General features: G+C 35.9%; 1 protein-coding gene and 1 pseudogene across 2 annotated transcripts; both read left to right on the top strand.

Annotated features, from left to right (window-relative positions):
* The first annotated feature begins 754 nt into the window (after positions 1 to 754).
* LOC116292940 (uncharacterized) lies at positions 755 to 8,302 on the top strand. 2 transcript variants are annotated; one of them, XM_089040963.1, is made up of 12 exons: positions 755 to 970; positions 1,943 to 2,208; positions 2,742 to 2,847; positions 2,953 to 3,066; positions 3,479 to 3,592; positions 4,375 to 4,488; positions 4,978 to 5,091; positions 5,362 to 5,475; positions 5,548 to 5,661; positions 5,734 to 5,847; positions 6,372 to 6,494; positions 6,913 to 8,302. In XM_089040963.1, the coding sequence occupies exons 1-12, from the start codon at positions 886 to 888 to the stop codon at positions 7,356 to 7,358; spliced, it is 1,824 nt and encodes a 607-aa protein (XP_088897089.1). In that variant the 5' UTR covers positions 755 to 885; the 3' UTR covers positions 7,359 to 8,302. The 2 variants fall into 2 exon arrangements, with proteins under 2 accessions (XP_088897089.1, XP_088897090.1); XM_089040964.1 differs by having other exon boundaries at positions 2,742 to 2,805.
* An 832-nt stretch (positions 8,303 to 9,134) lies between these two features.
* On the top strand, positions 9,135 to 21,005 carry LOC116292706 (uncharacterized; annotated as a pseudogene).
* Positions 21,006 to 21,386: the final 381 nt, after the last annotated feature.

Genomic DNA, 21,386 nt, shown 5'->3' on the forward strand with positions numbered 1-21,386 from the left:
AAGGAAGGCTGCGGATATTCGTACAAATAATGAAATTAGATGACATTAGTATGCAAATGGTCTGTTAAGAACCACAAAACAGGAGAGTTTGACGTTGAAGACTGATATATTATCTAATCAATAATTCAGGCAATTCTGTTCAATATCATTTTTAGTTTGTGAAAGGAACAGCTGCACCAAGTTACCGGCATGAACTCTATATTCATTGAAACGAAACCTTCCAAAAAATGCTCTGGTTGACGTGAGGCTTCATAATGTTTATACTTCAAAAGTCTTTAAATGTAGGAGACAACATTTTTCAAGTAATAAACCTTCTAAATTTACAATTATAAAATTCTATACCATCAAGGTTAGATCTTGAAATTTCAAGTATGATTGACAAGGAAATCTACTCCAAGTGGTTGTAGACGAAAAGATCGTTGAGCCTATTCATCACCCTATCATCAATCACTAAACATATAATTGATGGCCAATCAAAAAGACAAAAATTAAAGACAAAAATTACTTGTTATTCAATATTTTCAAAGGCTGAAAGAAATTTCCATGGAAAAGACTTAATGAATGTTATGATGATCTACAAAGTTTTATCACGAAAGGTTGTTTTCCATTTTTCCTTCATTCGTTTGACAGAATCCACTCTGAAGCGTATTTAATGCTCATGTTTCAATCAAATAGAAGCTTTTACTAAAACTTTTCAACGTTGAAAAAAAGACTTAAACATAAACATTTTCCTGTTTTCTTTGAATATCTTAAGACTCGATATTCTAAAAACTATAGTAAAAGACACGAAAGAAACTTGAGGAATTATCACCAAGCAACGGACAAGGAAATTTTATAATTTTTTACAATTGTCTAATCTGGTTTAATTGATTTTTGTCCCCGCAAATGGAACGGACAAAGAATCCTTTGGAGCTTCAGTGTCGATGTTGTTTCTTCATTTACTTGCTTGGTGCATTGATCATGTTTACGGGTACGTAAAAACCTTCATTTCTTACTTAGTCTAATTAGCTATATATATTTATGTGTGGGGGGGGGGGGGGGTGTGTGTGTGTGTGTGTGTGTGTTTGCAAAAATCCTGCAAATAAATATCAATATATCGTTATATCATTTGTATTATGGGTAATTTTCAACTTAATGAAATCGCTTTATTAAAGGCTTAAGGACCTTCCATGGGCATGTTCGCTCGCATCCTCTCTATGCATGAATTTAGTGAGCGCGCGCTCATCATGATGACGTCATTCCAAACATAAAAACGTCTTTAATCTCCTATATATAGCTCTGAAACGAAGTCGGGGACCCTTTTTATTTCGTTCTTTGAAAGTACTTGGTAATACCTAACTTTAAAGGAAAATTTTTTTAATTTGACTTTGGGATCAAATCGAAATTACATATTTTGTGCTTAATTGGAATAAAATTTTACGTAACGCGAAGGCTCCAATTCCATGCATACTTGTGATTTCCTCATGCAAAATTTTTTTTTTAATCTGACGATGGGATCTTTTGCCCATGAACGTCCTTAATGCAATGTAGTTGGTCAAATTTAATCATAGTGTACAGTGTCAGAATTAATATTAGGTATTTAGCTGATTTGGTTAAAAATCGCTATCCTTAAAGAATTTGGAAATATGTTAATCAGTTGATACATCGATATATCGATATATTATTATTATTATTATTATTATTATTATTATTATGCAGTTTATTAAACATCTGGATGCAAGACAAAGACACTTATAGGGCGCGTAAACTTAACCTATGAGTGTTCAAACTATTTACAATGTTATTATTATTATCATTGTTACTATTATTATTGTTATTATTATTATTATCATTATTATTATTCACTTTCCCATTCAAGGAGTTTGTTATCTTGCTTTTTTTCCCGTCAATGTATGAATATTTATTATGATTGTTTCCTATTATGCTCGAATGGATTCCCAAGTTTCAGACACCAAGGGGTGCAAAGTTATGGTATTCAAGGTTGATATGCAAGACAAAGCATTGGAAAACCATGTCTTTAAAACTGAAATGGCCTGCGACGATTTTCAGTGTAGAGTATTTTGCTTCTTGGACGATCACTGTATTTCATACAATTTTGGTATGAGTAGAAATAACGAGACACGTATGTGTGAACTGAATGACTCGGACCACATAATGTACCCTGAAGATCTAGTGGACAGACTTAACACAACTTACAAAAGTGCACAGGTAATTAAAAATATTCTAATAATAAGAATAGGATTATATGTTTCATTTGCATCCAAACAAAGAAATGATACTCAAGAAAATGACACGTGGTCTGAAATGAGCAAAACATACACCGAAGGTAGAAAGGTATACTGTCACCATGGCTCGTTAGATATAGTGAGACGAAAAAACCACAAGCACAAAATCCCGAGAACCACGAGTAAGTTGTCATGTTAAGGTATTGCACCAGGACACAAAATCCCGAGAACCACGATTAGTTGTCATGTTAAGGTATTGCACCAGGACACAAAATCCCGAGAACCACAAGCAAGTTGTTTGTAAGTTGTTCAATATACGTTCTTTATTCTCTTACAAAATCGATAATACTTTAGGATCTTATTCTGTTTGAAAAATTGGTTTGCATGATTTCTTTAAAAGATTTTTTTCCCCGAAAAACAAAGGGTCGCACTGTAATATTCTTCTCTTCGTATTAAATTTTTGTCCTTCGAAAACATCTTTTGTGTTGATATGATTTCATATCATTTCCTCTGCAGAATAATTGCAACTGCTCAAAGCATTCCATCTGCAGGTACCATTTTGCACAAGAAACCCATCGATGTGAGTGCAAACCTGGATTCACGGGAAATTCGTGTGAAATTCGTGAGTTTTTTTTCATCAACTTAAATATTAGACTTTTTTTCACACTAGGAATACGTCGGGTTTTTATTGCCTCCAATCAGTACTCATTTATCAGTTTTAAAACAGATATCGATGAGTGTGCATCTAATCCTTGTCAAAATGGAGGATCATGTCAAGACCAAGTCAACTCATACAACTGTGCCTGTGCTGCAGGATTTACTGGGAGCAACTGCGAAACAAGTATGTCAAAATAAAATGTGTTTACATTTATTTTCGTATGTTTATATTTCCTTATAATCATATTCAACATTAAGAGATGCTAATTGTATTTGTATAATTCATTATTTTGTATGAATTAAACAAACCAAAACCAATCTCGACTCCATAAATCAATCGCCTTTTTAATTTCAAATCGTCTTTTCATAGAAAAGAAATGCTATTTTAGGATCTTGCTCTTCTCAGACGATGCAGGCGTTAGAGAATGACTGAAATGATTTACAGGGAAATGGCACGTGAACCGATATAAATGACAGGAATATCTACTAGTACGAAAATGAGAAAATTTACCGAAGGAATATCTCAACCGAACACAACATTTTTAAAAGCTAAAGAAGTTTGCCTTTATCACAACCTTGTTACAATTTGCTACTAGACATCGATGATTGTGCTTCTAATCCTTGTCAAAATGGAGGATCATGTCAAGATCAAGTCAACTCATACAACTGTATATGTGTTGCAGGATTTACTGGGGCCGACTGTCAGACAGGTGAGAACCAATTAGTCACATAGATTGGTACAAATACATCAATGAATAAATGTATCCTTAACCAGATATCGATGAGAGTGCTTGTAATCTCATCAAAACGTGGTGCTTATAATACGTGTAAAGATCAAGTCAGGTTATCTACTTGCGAACAAGCTTGCAAAAGCAAATATCGACATCTTCCTGCTAACTTTGTACCAAGTAAAAGCAAAAGAAATGTTGCGACTTGTTAGCTCAAAAGTTCGACAAGTTTCAAACTTCACCCAACAACATCCAACAACGTCCAACAAGTCCCAATGACACGCATAATGGTGTTCAAACGCTCCCAACAATGTTGGATGTTGTTGACAAACAATGTTGCGTGGTTTGCTAATGTTTTAACCAAATGTATGCTCGCGTGATCACAAGATTTTTACTGGCCGGCAACAAGATAGCAATGGCAGGGCACTCCAGACGTCGTCTTGCACTCTATAGTTTTGAAAAATGGACCGTTCGCCCAATGTGGTTAAACTAAAAGAAAATTCACAACTCAAATTAAAATAAGTCGGAAAATTAGTGAAAACTGGACATCCCAGTTGAGAGTAAAATCCTTGATAGAAAACATAGTCTTAAAATATTCTACTGATTGGTGATCGACTGAGCTCATAAATTGAACCCCAGGCCGAGGTTTGAGTCGAGTGCACTATCGCTACTGCATAGGAAAGAGGAGACTAATATTACAAATCAGACGGAAATGTCGTTTTATTTAAGGTCTATTAATAATTACCGTTTCCGTTTATCATCAGATATTGATGACTGCGTTGGATTTCCGTGTTTGCACGGAGGCGTTTGTCATGACTACATCAATTCATACGACTGTATTTGTGTTGTTGGATATGAAGGACCAAATTGCCAGACGAGTAAGATGATCATTCAAACTAATATTTGTACTTTAATGACCTGATATTATCACCCTAGATTCTACTCCCTACCCTAGCACAAGTACTGAAAATCTACACGTTGCAAGAGTCCCTGCGTGGTTCGTGTCTTTTCAATTGTCGATTTCTACGACTTTGATATCAAGCTACACAGTGTTTAAGAGTTTACAGCGCCTCTCATTCACATGCGCGAAATCGTGTAAATATTTTTCTAGACATAATAGAGTTTTGATGGATACTAATCAAAGTGTTTCCCAGCATTGTCGGAAAACACAAAGCTTTTACGGGTACGTGCCTATGGAATGTCATGGAAACGTATTGATTGACGTCCAACAAAACCTACTTCGTCACGATGGCTAATTGTACGATTTCACGCGTGTGATTAAGAAGCGCTGTAAGGGACATCTACATAGCAATATCAATAGATATTTTTATCGATCTCAAACGTGTCTTCATTGTGCTTTTGTAAAGATGTCGATGAGTGTGCTTCTAATCCTTGTCAAAATGGAGGAGTATGTCAAGACCGAGTCAACTCATACAACTGTACATGTGCTGCAGGATTTACTGGAGTCAACTGTCAGACAGGTAAGAATTGGTTTGTTACTGAAATTAACAGTTTAGTACAATTATATAAATGACAAACATATGTTTCATTGTCTGCATTGGATTCGGCGCGTGCGGGATTCGGCGTCTAAACTGGACCTTAGTTATTAAAACTTTTATATACTCTTTTTGTAGTTTTTTAGAGATTTTATGCCTAGTATTTTAGTGTACCTATATGTAATGCGCAGTTGATCATATTAACATGTTAAATTGCGCAATACAAATAATAAACTATTATTATTATTCCATCAGATATCGATGAATGTGCTTCTAATCCTTGTCAAAATGGAGGATCATGTCAAGATCAAGTCAACTCATACAACTGTACATGTGCTGCAGGATTTACTGGGGTCAACTGTCAGACAGGTAAGAATTGGTTTGTTACTGAAATTAACAGGTTAGTACAATTATATAAATGACAAAATATGTTTCAATCAGATATCGATGATTGTACTTCTAATCCTTGTCAAAATGGAGGATCATGTCAAGACCACGTCAACTCATACAACTGTACATGTGCTGCAGGATTTACTGGGGTCAACTGTCAGACAGGTAAGAATTGGTTTGTTACTGAAATTAACAGGTTGGTACAATTATATAAATGACAAAATATGTTTCAATCAGATATCGATGATTGTGCTTCTAATCCTTGTCAAAATGGAGGATCATGTCAAGACCACGGCAACTCATACAACTGTACATGTGCTCCAGGATTTACTGGGGCTGACTGTCAGACAGGTGAGAGCCAGTTAATAACGGCGATTAATATATAAGTACCAAACATTCCAATTATAATAACCCAACCTCAGACGAAATACAAGTTATTTTCTGTGTTGATCAAAATCAGGGCACGGGTAACTATAAAAACATATAAGAATTTAGTATGTAACATACACGAAATACCTCAATGACGAATATCTTTCAATCCGATATCGATGATTGTGCTTCTAATCCTTGTCAAAATGGAGGATCATGTCACGACCGAGTCATTTTTTGAGACGAACGGTGAGCTTGCAATAATAGAGACATGTGAATAATTGTCCAAGGTGTTAAAAAAAATGTCTCTATCATTGCAAGCTCACTGTTCGTCTCGCATCGATGCAAAGGCACGGCTACCTTTCAAGATGGCGTAGGGAACCGTGAAGGGGTCTATTGTATATTGGAAATGTTCAATTGTAATTTGAAATTTGAAATTTTACCAGAATAACATATTTTCTCCTTTGGATCTGACAAACTTTTTCTTAAATACTATTTGGTTATAGATATTGATGATTGTGCTGGCAACCCTTGCGTAAATAATGGGACATGTGTGGATCTTGTCAACGATTACAACTGTTCCTGCGCTGTTGGATTTTCTGGAAGAAACTGTTCTGCAGCAAAAGAAGGTAAGGAATAGTTTTCACCGATATGGAAATGTTCAGCTTGTTCTTACTAAAATTCTCACTATTTAAACATTTGCTTTTTTTTTTTTTTTCTCGTAATATTTTGCATTCTTACCCTACTTCCGTAGCATGACTATAGGACCCTTTCGCTAACTAAAATACGAACCTGATATTTTGTTTGAGTTGTATCCTTATTCATGTGTCTTCTCGACCGTGGCAACCGTTTACACTGAAGAAATGATACTCTAGGGAATAACACGTGGACTGTAATGGGGGAAAATTACATTCAAGGCCAAGAGGTCTAAATCTATAGAGATGTGAATACGAATTTTTTGATAATGGATTTCAAATTTTCGGTTGCTGAATGTTGTTGTTGGATTTCAAATTCTGTTACGTATCCACTAACATTATATTTCTTTAGAATGGCTCGACACGTCCCCCATAAAAGTCTGCATAGGAGCAAAAGATGATAACTTTGCAAAAGTGATCGTACCGTTAGAAGGTTACGTCAAAGCAATGAAATTAGTTTATGATTCTGGAGATGGTCTGTCCTACGCGGGAGATACAAAAAAAGGCTACTGGGGTGGAACTCATTTAGGACCATCAACCCTTCAAATCTTCATCACTTATGTCAACAATAGTATACTGGTTCCTCAAAATGTGGACATTAATGAAGTAATGATGAGTTATACTTTTCCTGGTGTCACCAACATGGATCCCGTTCTTGAATTTCCTTACTTTGTGCCACCGTTCTTTGTCCAAAAGAATCAGAGTTTAAGGGCCTGGTTTGGACCAGATCTTAAAAATTCCATGGAATGGGACAACTATGGAACGACATGTTTTGAAATAAAGATAATGTATCTGTAGAGACGTAACTAAGGAACTGGTCCCGCGTAAGACTGAACTTCTGCATGACACATGCACAGTTGCCGAATTTGTGCCAAAGTAAAAATGTTTCTGTAAACGCTCAAGTAATAATGATAATAATCTTTATTTAACACAGAATTCAGAAAGTTGAAGAAACTTATTTACACTGAAGCTCTGTGGATAAAATGAAACGTAGTAAATGCATTGATAAAAATAAAATATAATGTAAAATATATGATAACAATAGAAATATATAGCTAAAATTGAGATCTATAAAAATATACGAGATAATAAAAGGGAATATGTACACTAAGTTAAGGTTAAGGCCAAAATATTTAACTGAATTCTTGACTTGTAAAGCTGTTCCTGATAGTGTCGATATGTTCATTTTGATTGATCTTGACAGCCTCTGCCTTGCTCCAAATAACATCAACGTTAGTATTCGAACAGTTAACTACCAAACGATTCTCATTAAACCAGTTATTAGGCTATGTTAATCTTGTTGTTCTCAAATTGCTTCCGCCTCGAATAGTTTTTTATGCTGACTGCGATAAAGCAATTATAATTGTAACATTATTATTGAAATGAGAATAAAGTTGTTGTTGTTATTCAGAGTATTGACAGTCAAGTTGTGGTGGCACGTTGGATCGTCTTGGCATCTTTATGAGCAAAGAACAAGGCGGTGTATAAGACGACCTTACTCTGCAATATGCAGCTTGGAAGGTCATTAATAAAAAGAATGAAGAGAAGTGGGCAAAGTAAGGACCTCTGACTTTTAACCCACTCTCCTCTTACCTTAAGAATTTTAGTGTCCTACCCCAGAATAGCTGAAGATAAATCTCTATTAGATATATTGATAGTTCGGCCTTTTTAAGTGGCCTCCAAGCGTTGGTTGACAAATTACTGAAATTGTTACTCTCCTCCTGGAAAAAAAAACATGGTTAGTACCCCCCCCCTCCCCCCCTTCCTCTGAGTCGATGGCCGAATGAGCAAAACATATAGAAAAGAACAATAAATTGTTATAAACAATAAATTGTTATAAACAATAAGATAGATAAAGTATTTAGTCTATGTTGCTAGATAAAATACAAAGTTTAAAAGTACAATATTCTCTGAATTAGTGCATGAATTATTATAAACAGAGAGCTGAAGACAATGTTATCTATATAATGTCAAAGAACATATAAGAACAGGTCTGACTTTCTGTATAAACAGAAAATAAAAGGATTATTCAAAGTCAGTTTTTTTCCCTTCTCATAAGTGGTTTAAATCTCCTGGGTTCAGGTTATGTATTCTCGCTACATATTTGCTGTTATTCCCTAAATAGATAAATCACTTTTACTTAAGTGTCTAGTCGTTCTAGCGCTTTCGCACTAATTGGGGAAACATTTTCACTCACACGCACTACACTTGATATTCACCACTACATTTGATATTCTATGCAAACAACGCTCAGCTCACGTGTTGATTTTTACGGAGGAAGGAAACCGGAGAACCCGGAGAAAATCCTCGTAGCATAGGAGAGAACAACACATCAAACAAACTCTATTCACATGTGACGACCGCAGGCCTCGAACCAGCGACCCGACCCGTTGGACTCACAGTGGTGAAAGACGACGCGTTAGCCGCAAGCGTCACCCATGCTACCCATAATTTGCTATTACTACCAGAAGCGAAATAAGACCTCTGGAGCCCAGGGTATGGGTGAAAGCCCATCATTAACGTACCCTCGCGTGTACCACAGGTACAATATTAGGCCCACACTTATTTCTTATAATGATTAATGATTTAACTATTAACTGAGACTTCTTTTGTGGAAGTTCGTTGATGATACAACGGCTTGTGAAATAGTGCCCAAAGGTAAATAAAGTAACGCTCAGACGATAGCTGATAACATAGTACACTGGTCTATAGAGAATAGAGTACAGCTCAATACAGATAAATGTAAAAGAGAGTAGGATCTCTTTTGCCAAAAACCTACCCGAGTTTCCCATCATTGTTATTAATGATAAACCATTAGAGCTTGTTGAAAGTACCAAGTTACTAGGTCTTTATTATCAATCGTGATCTAACTTGGAATACTCATGTAGAAGAAATAGTAAAAAAGATCTCTAAAAGGTTATACTTTCTAGTACAGTTACGAAGAGCTAAGGTCCCAACATCTGACTTAGTCTTATTTTATATCAAAGTGTATTAGGTCAATTATAGATTATGCCATTCCAGTTTTTTACCATGCTCTACCTAGTTATTTAAAGCTAGAACTGGAACGTCTACAAAAGAGAGAGATGTGGCAATTATGCATCCTAATTTAGAATACAAAGACGCTTTAAGTTCATCGAAAATTGAAACACTAAACAAGCATCATGAAACATTATACCAAAAATTTTATAATGTTATCTTAGGTAACAATAGTCATGTCCTCAGTGACTTACTTCCACCCATGCACAAGGCCAATTATAATATAAGAAGTAAGCGTCATTTTAACTTGCCTAGAACATATACAAACCGTTTCAGTTGTTCATTTATTATTAAAATGAGTAGGCTTTGTAACTAAGTATTCCCAAAGGAGGATGTTTCACCAGCATGCTTTGCGCGCCGTGCTCATTATGTTTGTTTGAAAAAATTCCTCTCGACGGCGATTTTCCTCGATTATTTCTCCAAACAAAAACAACAGCCGTTTGCTTATTAAATATTTTCTGTATCCATACTGACAAACATTAGAAAGTCTGGACATTTCTCTGGGACCTAGTTCGGTATTCGGTATGTAATTTTTGCCATAGGAAAAATCAAAATGTGCCGTATCAATGAATGGATAGAAAAAGATAAAAATTGTTTTGACAAGCGAAGTGTTTGTAGGCTTTGAATTATGTGGGAATAAGTCGAAATTAAACGAAGAAAATTTAAAAATGGACACAGCTACACAAAGTATAGCCCTCCTACTATGCTATATCCCTTAAGTCTCCTTAAGTTTCCACGTTTGAGTGAGATACGGCCATTACAATTTCCACTAAAATTCGCCATGTATTTCGCTTCGTCTTGTCTTACGTCCTTGATTTGACGTGACCTGCTAGACAAATCTGATAATCTTGATTTTAAAATTCATATAATAACAACGACAATGTAAAATGTTTTATTTTTTATTTTATTTAAGTCAATCGAAAGTAGTTTTATTAAAGAGGAAAAAGAGTTAAGCTTACTTTAATTCACAGTACTAGTCACAAGCAATTTAAGACACGTAATACCAGCAAATTCGGTATAATTGATCCTTTTTGACAATACAGTAGATAAAGAGAAGATCTGAAGTGGAAAAGGGTTAACGATTCTCTATAATCTCCATAGTCGATGTTTCTGCATTGGCATCAAAGCGAAAATGAGTAGATCACGTGACTTTTCAGTGTGATAATATAGTTGGTCGAGGCGCACAAAGCATGCTAGGTAAACATCCTCCTTTAGTATTCCCTATATTTTAGCAGTGTTTCTTAGTTTTTCAGTCTGATTTTTAAATAGTTTTATGACTGTTTTCATATCTTCTATATGTTAATTAGTTAATTTAATATTTAGTATATAATTTTAATACTTTAGTATTTGTAAATATTTAAGCAATTCAGTCAGCTAGCTATTGCTACTGCCATGATATTTTTTATCAATAAATAAATAAATCTATCTATATCTATCTATCTATCCATTAGAAAAAATGTCCTCTTGCAACACGAAAATATGCGTGTCATTGAAAGCTTACCAGCCTACTTCTTTATAACCGTAACATGAAAAAAAAAATTATCATTAATAATTAAGTAAAAAAAAAGTTATTAACACCTCAGTTTACAAATATTTGAAATACGAAAAAATAGCAAGCATCACTATTTTAACACTTTTCTTTATAAATGTTATTGGTTTTGAGAGAAAAAAAACCCAAAACTTTTTCATGCTTTTGTTGTATTCATAATTTTGTGCAACTATGGGGAAAATTTACAGGCTTCAGCTCTTAAATCAACCGCCCTTCTCAGACCATTTAAGGAGTGTAATTATTAAAGGCAATCATAAAAAGACTATAAATTATGGAGTATTTACGAACGTATAAACGTCAAGTTCACGTCTCCATCCAATCGCTTGTGAATAAAGCCACCATCAATTAAACGAATAATTAGCGGTATTATTTAACGAATTAATTATTATCATCAATATTTGCATTTGTAGCGTGTTTTTATATAGCTGTTTTTTGTTGTTTAGTGACAGAGTAGTTGGCAACATGCTCTTCTCGGGGCGTTATCGTTCTTTGGTCGTCCTGGTCGTTTTCTTAACCTTGTTGTTGCAGGTGGATATTTCACGGTCAGGTACTTATTTTTAATGTGTTTAATGCGAAGTGACGGAATAGAGAATCATAGAAGTGATAATTTTACACGTTCAGAGGCATATCAATTACGTGCACGTATCGCTCAATACTCGAAAACTGAGCTGTTGTTTTTTGTTTGTTTTTTTGTCACCCACCCATTTTTTTTCTTTAAATCATGAGAAACACTTCGTTTTTTAGCTTTGCTAGCTAAATGTCAAGATGAATTATATTCACGCCTAAGCTGCACTTGAGCTCTTTTTGTAAGCATTTTCTTACAGACTGTTTCGCACTTATTACTAGAAATTCAAAACAAAAAAAATCGCTTGGTTTGTAGTTTGCGATCATTTCAATTTATTCCATGTAATAATGATTTTCAAAAATATAATTTATTTATTTAATGATTATCTATACTAGTTCTCCTTCTCCTTCTCCTTCTCCTTCTCCTTCTCCTTCTCCTTCTCCTTCTCCTTCTCCTTCTCCTTCTCCTTCTCCTACACTGTTCCCATATAAGTCATATAAGTGAGTTTGAAAAAAAAATTTTTTATTTGATATACACTCTAACTTCAAGTCAAAGTTCTCGTCTTGTTTTTCTTTGAAATCATGTTCGCTGTAGTTCATGTGGAAATCTTGTAAAAGAAGTCGTAAAAGAAGGATTTAAATTCTGCGTGGAATGTGGTAACTGTTTGAAAAGTTCTTTCTCCGATGAGAGTAGCAATGTTGCGTCTAGAGATGTCGATACCATGCCTAAATGTTAACTTCTGCGGCTAAAAATCATATGATTACACCTTCGGAAGGAAACATTATTGCTTGTCAGTTATACATCAATACTATAAGTCTCAAGAGTTTTTTTTTTTTTTTTTATTCAATTGAGCGATCTTGAAACGAGAACGGCTTCCACACAAATATTTGCGATTTGAAGACCGGCGCCATAATTATGCAAACGCGCCAAAATATGCTGACTTCTGCGGCAAAAAAATCATATGATCTCTACTTCGGAAACAATATTTATTACTTGTCAGTTATACATCAATATACTATAAGTATCAGGTTTTTTCATTATTAAGCAATCGAGTGATCAGGGAACGAGAACACATAGAGGCCATACTCAAAATCTCTTTTCGAAGAGGTGGCTCTAAGCCTTTCGAAACATTCCATTTTCGATAATGTATTCAGGCTCGTCTCCATATCCCTCACACCTCCCTGCCTAAATCAAACGTTGCAAAAATAAGTATTCCCAGTCTTCCTCTGCCAAAATATTTCAAATTGGTTACCATGCCTCTAACTTGTGTTTTGAGCTCTGGGGCGTGCTTTGGTTTAAATATTCGTGTTTCAGAATATGGTTTCATGTTTTGGTAAATCGTGTGTTTCAGAACACTCATCGTAACAAAATATCCTCATTCTAGATACTGTGTGCAACAAACCCTTAGGAATTCAAAATGGCAACGTCAAGGATCATCAAATGTCTTCCTTTAAAGCCTACAACGGCGATATATCAATATATGGAGCAAAAAACGCTAGGCTAATGAAGACGTCATCACCACAGGGATATCGTGGGGACAAACGTGCTCCTAAAGAGTCTTGGATAACGGTTAATTTTGAAAAGAAACTTGTGATTACAGCAATTGCTACACAAGGATATGGCGACCCGACAACGGATGAATGGGTTACAAAGTTCGTCTTGTTGTACTTCTCCAATGGACAGAACTTTAAGCCGCTTAAAGATGAGCATGACGACATCAATGTAAGGGCATTCATCACTTTTAAACTTTCGGATTTCTTAATTTTTGGTGATATTATTAGTTTAGTGTGATGAGAATGATGATAAGACTGAACATATTGGCGTGATTGTGCTGATTACTTATGAGTTGATGATGATGATGATGGTGTAGATGATAATGATGCGGCGATAAATATGTGATAATCATAGTAAAATGATGCATGATGATGATGAATTTCGAAAATTAGTATATAATAAATGGTCTGGAAATTAACAATTTTCATGAAAATTCTATATTTAACGATATATCCTGATTTATTTATAATGTTTTCATGGTTTTCATGTCTAAAAAAACAGATATTTATCGGAAACAACGACAGCAGTACTGTTCATCGTCAAAACATACCTTTGCCTGTGATCGTGTCCCAGATCATCATATTACCGAAGAAATGGAACAACAACGTAGGGCTGCGAATGGAGTTATATGGATGTGAACCAGGTGAGCAAGCATTCCCAGGAGAGTTAAAAGACAAAAACATGGCGGCCATTGTGGTACCGTTAACCTTTTTTTTCGTTAAACGGCACCAACATGGCCGCGATGACGTAACGAAGAATACTCCAGTTTCGAGTCGTCTTTTACTTAGCCTTAGCATCGGGTGTGCGTTCAAATATTCAATCATTCAACCAAAACTTGAGTCGGAATTTTAAACAACATTGCTCAGTACTTGTAAGCCCAACTTGAAAACCTGCGGAGTTGAATGTGATTTTCTTCATGAAATAGCAATAAATACACTCAATTGCAAAATCCTTGTCGGGTTAGAATCATAGAACATAGAAGCTGAGACCGAAAAGGTACATGGGAAGTACGTTGTGGAACATATCGTTTCCACAAAACTCATGGAATGTTCATACATTGTTGCACAAACAAAAAGCATGGAGGCTTTTTAGACGTTTCATATCAACTGTACGTATCTTTTCTGAAAAAAAACAGAGGATAATTATGTCATTTCTCTCATGTTTTGAACCCGACAACGTTTTTGCAATTGATTAAACATACCTCACTAAAAGATAGAAATTCAAGGAAGTGGATTTTAAAAGGTTCTTTGTATTTACTTGTGTTTTTTTAATGATTATTCAATAATGTTAGTGTAATAACAGACCCTTTTTGCTTCACAGATTTTTACTTAACTGTGTTGTTGATGCTCTCTGATCGACCTTTCACAATGGAGTTCTTAAACAACCAAAGCTACGATTATGAAGTGGCAAAGGAGGAGTCCCTAACAGAGGTAACACAACTGGAAAAAATAAAATAAGTTCGTAAAGCTAAAAATACGTTTATAGTCTCAATTACAAATCTTTTGGAAATAGTTCCGTGTTATAAGTAAAGCGGACGTAAAAGGGCTGGGGGCTTTGCATTCATTGTCATATGGAAGCGGAGGCTTGGATTACTTTTTTTGACCATGGAATTGAATAGATTCGTGGGCGAAATCAAGATTTCTCAGAAACCAATTGGAACGTGCAGTTCAGTCAAATATAGATAGGAATAATTTAAGGTAAAAATTAATGTAGTTTTAGAAATGTCTAACGAGGTTATTTCAGCAATTACCAATGGGGGGAAACAGAGAAAACTCATTTCCGCTCTCTATTTATATTTTTTTATATTAAACATCTATTTTTGGGCCAAAATATTACAATGTATAAAAAGCGTTATCTTTCATACTCCAAGATTTTGAAATGTATGACATGGTGGATTGTAACCTAGCACATCTTTAATGCAGGCGCAGACATACTGGGAAACTGTACCAGGTTTTTTGGAAATCATTTTCAAAGGTTTCAGGTAATTATTATATCGACTACCTTGAATTTTGCAGCCATACTAATGTGGCAAGATGAATGATTATGTGGCAGTTACTCTATACTTTTTGCGCATTGACCAATAATTTATCTTTCCTATTAAATATTAATATTCATAAAAGAAAAACCCCATTAATTTATTGCCAGCTGGAGGCCTTGGGATTATGACATTCGAGGGGCTGTAGAACGTTCCAATAAGTTGGAGGACACAAGTTTAATTTTGTTTTTTTAGACGAAAAGCTTCAAAATTCCCAACCTCGCCGAGCCTATTCCATCCTATCCTTTTCTAATGGTTACATGTTTATTTCAGTCCTCAGCAGAGTTCATTCCTTAGAACTCTAACAGCTGTCGAGTTTGATGTTTATTGTCTGGAGTCACGACTTACTGATGTCCTGAAAAAAATGAAAACGTTCATCAAAGACAGCTATTTATTCGACTCCAATTTCTACCGCCTACGATATTCAAGTACTTATTACTATGCCGTTTTTGATGTTCTGTGAACTCGGTAGCTGCAAGCTGCACGCTGATCGAAATTGGATTTTTTGCTTCAGTCAATAAAAAATAATCAGTTGAAACCTCTTATATTTTTGACTTCATTAACGGCGGCGAAAAACTAGTTTTTACGACAAGCCGTTGAAATGTCTGAGTTCACAGAATATTGAGAATCGCAGTGACTCAGCTAGTACCTAATACTGTTGATAGAAAGATTATAAACATGAGAGAATTGTCATCATTGATAAAAAGATATAACTAGCTAAAAACTAGTGTGAGCTGCGTCGGTGTTTCTAATGAAACAGTAATGATGAAAAGGTAAATTATACACCGTGAAAAGATGAAAAAACTTACTGACGTTTCGGACGCTAGTCCTTCGTCGAAGGACTAGCGTCCGAAACGTCAGTAAGTTTTTTCAACTTTTCACGGTGTATAATTTACCTTTTCATCATTACTGTCATCATTAATGTAATGCCTAATCGGCCCATTTTTTTTCGTCAACCTCGGAATAAATAATGGCATGAGAACATAAACAACACTTGAACCACCTTGAACGGTGGTATTTTCTATACGTGTCGCACGTTTTCTGCAGTCCCATAACAATGTTTTCACTTTTTTAGGAACCGCTGTACATTGTCATCCACCGACAATGAACGTAATATCACATCTAACAAGCTCAAGAACTGCTTCAATTTTCAGGGGTTCTTCTCCCTCTTTCAGGATCGCAATTACCCACAATTGCTCGATGAAGCCCACAATCTTTACCAGCTGCAGCTTCGCAGTTATCCATCAAAGGACTGGTCGTCTGTCATCCTTCGTTCCAATTAGTTCGCCAAACGCACGTCAAGTTACCTTTAGCCCAAATGCCTATAGAAATTATCATCTTATTTTTTTACAGTGTCAAGCTAATGCCCTTGGTTTTGAAGGAAACTTTGCGCAAGATTACAAATTTATAAGAATTGTTGAGGCAAAACTGGTTCCTAGAATAAAAGGCTCTGAATACGCCATCAAAGGTGGAAACAGCCTGGTACTTGATGGCTCTGAATCACACGTGAATATAAAAGACGAATATTCAGATTCTATCCGCATGACTTTCTCTTGGTATTGTCAGACTGGGAATATTAGTGATGTAAGAACAGGATCCAAGGCAAGTGATGGCATAGAACTTCAAGCAAGAGGTTGTTTTAACAATTCAATAGAAGAACCCATTTCGAGAAACAAAACTTTGAATATTGACAATATTTATCTTACTGAAAGAGGAATCTATGTGTTTAAACTTATTTTTCAAGCAAATGGGCTCGCTGCCAGTATCAAGCAACAGGTTGCCGTGGAAAAGCACACAATTGTATCAGTCGTGTAAGTACAAGTCATCGAATCAAAAAGAAATACAGAAAGCATATTATTTGATTTGAATTATACAGCAAGCTTATCCCCTGATTCAAATAAAGCCAAAAAATACCTTCAAAATTCATTGATACGCTTAGCCTGATTTAAAAAAGGACGTGGCTTATTCTAAAATGAATTTAGCTCGTTAGGTCTAACGGAATACCCCTCGAATCAAAAGAGACCTAACAATCTCCACTCACATTAACTCGAATCAATACACGAATCAAAAAATGCGGTAGCTTATTTGTTTGTTTGTTTGTTTCTTTATTTTATTGGGTGATTGGTTGATTGGGTGTTTGGGTATTCGGTTGATTGGGTGTTTGGTTGATTGGGTGTTTGGTTGATTGGGTTTTGGTTGATTGGGTGTTTGGTTGGTTGAATTTTTGGTTGATTGAGTGTTTGGTTGGTTGAATTTTTGGTTGATTGGGTGTTTGGTTGGTTAAATTTTTGGTTGATTGAGTGTTTGGTTGATTGGGTGTTTTGGTTGATTGTGTGTTTGGTTGGTTGAATTTTGGTTGATTGGGTGTTTGGTTGATTGTGTGTTTGGTTGGTTGAATCTTTGGTTGATTGAGTGTTTGGTTGATTGGGTGTTTGGTTGATTAGTGTTTGGTTGATTGGGTTTTTGGTTGCTTTGGGTTGTTTGTTGGTTAATTTTTGGTTGCTTGGGTGTTGTGTGTTGGTGTTTGGTTGCATTGAGTGTTTGGTTTGCTTGGGTGTTTGTTGGATGCATTTTTTGGTTGCTTGGTTGTTTTGGGCTTTGCTTGGGTTTTTGGTTGATTGGGTGTTTGGTTGATTGGGTGTTTGGTTGATTGGGTGTTTGGTTGTGGGTGTTTGGTTGTTGTTTGGTTGATTGGGTTTTGGTGATTGGGTGTTTGGTTGATTGGGTGTTTGGTTGATTGGGTTGTTTGGTTGCTTGGGTGTTTGGTTGCTTGGGTTTTTGGTTGATTGGGTTTGGTTGATTGGGTGTTTGGTTGCTTGGGTTTTTGGTTGCTTGGGTGTTTGGTTGCTTGGGTTTTTGGTTGTTGGGTGTTTGGTTGCTTGGGTGTTTGGTTGCTTGGGTGTTTGGTTGCTTGGGTGTTTGGTTGATTGGGTGTTTGGTGTGGTTGGTTTGGTGTTGGTTGTGGGGTTGGTTGTTTTTGGTTGATTGGGTTTTGGTGGTTGTCGGTTTGGGTTGTTGTTTGGTTTTGTTGGGTTTGGTTGATTGGGTTTTGGTTGATGTTGGTGTTTGGTTTGTTTGGTGATGTTTGTTGATGTGGTTGTGGGTTTGGTTGATGGGTGTTGGGTTTTGGGTTTTTGTATGTTGTGGTTGATTGGTGTTAGTTTGGGTGTTTGGTTGATTGGGTGTTTGGTTGATTGGGTGTTTGGTTTGGGTTTGGTTGATTGGGTGTTTGGTTGGTTGAATTTTTGGTTGATTGGGTGTTTGGTTGATTGAGTGTTCGGTTGATTGGGTGTTTGGTTGATTGGGTGTTTGGTTGATTGGGTTCTTGGTTGATGGGGTGTTTGGTTGATTGGGTGTTCAGTTTATTGGGTGTTTGGTTGATTGGGTGTTTGGTTGATTGGGTGTTTGGTTGGTTGTTTTGGCTGGTGGTTAGGTACTTATCTTTTTGGTGTTAGATGTTGAGTATTGATTGACTATTTTTGAAATTAATCTAGAACAATCGTTAATTTTACATAAGAACTAAAAGAAAAGACTTACTTGTTTCGCTTATATTTTTCTGCAGTTGCCTCTCTACCTGTTTAAAGAAAATCAATCCGCAAAATAAGCAAATACTTCGTTCCGAATGCGACGGTGGTGCTTGTCGGAAACTGAATACCTACCAGTGGACATTTTACTTATTCAATAAAGACTCCAACAAATATCAAGCGCAAAGAATATTGGGAAATGTCACGAGTAGCTCTGAGGGTGGAATCGTGTTCATGATAAATGACTTCAAGGAGCTTATCGGTCATCAAAGCGATGAGGATCAGAAATACAAGATTAAATTAGTTGCATATTTGGACGCTTATACCTATATATCTACAGAAAAGCACTTTATTCTAAACGGAGTCCCAAGGACTGCAAATGGAAAACATGGATGTGATGTCAGCCCAACTGTTGGCATCGCAATGGAAACATACTTCAACATATCATGCAAAAACTGGGAAGATGTTGATGTTCCCCTTAACTATAAATTCATGTATCTCGGTGAATTTGGGATGATTCTCCTCAAGTCTGGTAGCACTCCTGAAATTAGTACCAAACTTCTTCCTGGAGACAAGGAATCCAACTTCAAGTTAGAAATTATCGTTAATATAAATGATGCTTACGGGGTGTCTTCGACAGTGGGACTTGAAGCCAAGGTAGCTAAAAAAATCACAAATATTATATCAATAGTACATATCAGAGTTACACTCTACGATGAGTTTGCAATGATAGAGACCTTTTTTAACACCTTGGACAATTATTCACATGTCTCTATCATTGCAAGCTCACCGTTCGTCTCGCTACGATGCAAAGGCACGGCTACCTTTCAAGATGGTGCAGGAACTGTGAAGGGGGCTATTGTTGCATTTAGGTCAGTTTCTATACATTTATTTTATTGTATTGACCCAAATGCCTCGACTTGAAACAATTGTTCGAAGGCAATAGAGTGTATCGCTGATATCTGCTATCATGGTTATGTGAAGATGATGTCCGGGATTGTTGTGTCTTTGATTACCATGGAAAAAGACCCATTCAGGAAATCGATTCAAAACCGCTCTAAGAGCAAACAAAATTGCAGGCCACGTGTCATTCCCTAGAGTATCATTTCTTTGTTTGGAGGTTGCGCATGGGAAGACACATGTATATGGATATAACTCAAATAATGAATCTTTTGGTGCTTTCCATTTTCGGAACTGGCAAGTCAGACCGGTCCATTCATAAAGAGAATCCATTATTAATCAGAACTGTCCAGCCAGATCAAGCATCCTAAACACTATTCTGATGAAATGCATATAAAGAAATAGGGAAAACTCTCGAGAAAAAGGCCTTCTCTCTTAAATTTATAATGACTGGTCTGGTCTATCAGTTTCAACAAATTGAAAGTGTCCTTATTTTCAACAGAATGACACATAGTCTGAAATGGGAAAACATTACGCCCAAGGTAAAGAAGTCTATTCAAAATGGTTTAGATTTATGGACATCTTATTGTTTTTCATATTAGGTTCTGCTTCCTTCGGAGCAAGAAGCCAATTCAGTTATCCACAACACTGACAGCAAACTAAGGTCTTTGTTAAAGACAGGAAATCCTGATGAAGCTGCTGACCAGTCATTGTTTGTGTTATCGTTGCTTAACTCATTCAAGAAAAATCTACAAACAGATACCAAGGTATGCAACATTGATTAGAATAACAGAAGAATTATTATACTAACTTACTACTCAAATACTCCGTCAGCTTCGTTCGGTAATCATAGCAGAGAGGTGAGAAAACACAACGAGCGCGTGGCTGCGTTAAATAGATGTCCGTAAGGAGTGTGAAGAGAAGCATGAGGTATAATCAAGTACGTTTTAATGATTTTAATTTACCTCTTAAAAGCTAAAAAAAATAAACTTAAACTGATACGCAAAGATATTTAAAGAACTAACAGGCAACATCGAAATTAACACCAACACAAATTAACAGATTCTAACACTAGGAAATAAAGTTACTAAACATAGTGAATTTCATTAGGCAAAAGATGATATTCTGAATCAAATGAGCCAAGCCGAAGTAAACTCCATATCGCAAGTTTCTAAGTGTGCAAGCGTCGTTAAAACTGCTTCAAAACAGAAAGCAAAGTTAACTCAAACAGCTCAGGTATGTATTCTTTATTATCATAAGTAATAGCATGACCTGAGGAAGATTAACGAACAAATTTACCTAAAACTGTCCCGAGGGAGGACTTGTTAAAGTCCCGCAAGGTAGGCGAAGGAACTTTAAGGTGACTGCCTATTTTTGAACGTTCGATTTGAGCCCACGATGAGCGCCCGTTCAAAAACCGCTGAATAATCTACGAGATGTTTTTGAAGAACCATACACGTTTTTTAAAAGCTTCAAGATGGCAAAACCCTCAAATTTTGAACGGGCACTCTACACTTTTCATAAGCTTATTCGAAAAAACTTCTACAAATCTACTTTATATCAAATTCTTTAGTAAAGTTAATTTTTTCTAACGCACCAAAATATAGGCTTTTGTAGGAATTTTTGTTCGGATTAATGAGATTTTCTGAAAGGACGAAATATG

Source organism: Actinia tenebrosa, unplaced genomic scaffold, assembly GCF_029948245.1.
Source record: "Actinia tenebrosa isolate PJP-AT-01 unplaced genomic scaffold, QUT_ActTen_1.0 PGA_scaffold8__29_contigs__length_14323225, whole genome shotgun sequence".
Lineage (NCBI taxonomy): Eukaryota > Metazoa > Cnidaria > Anthozoa > Actiniaria > Actiniidae > Actinia > Actinia tenebrosa.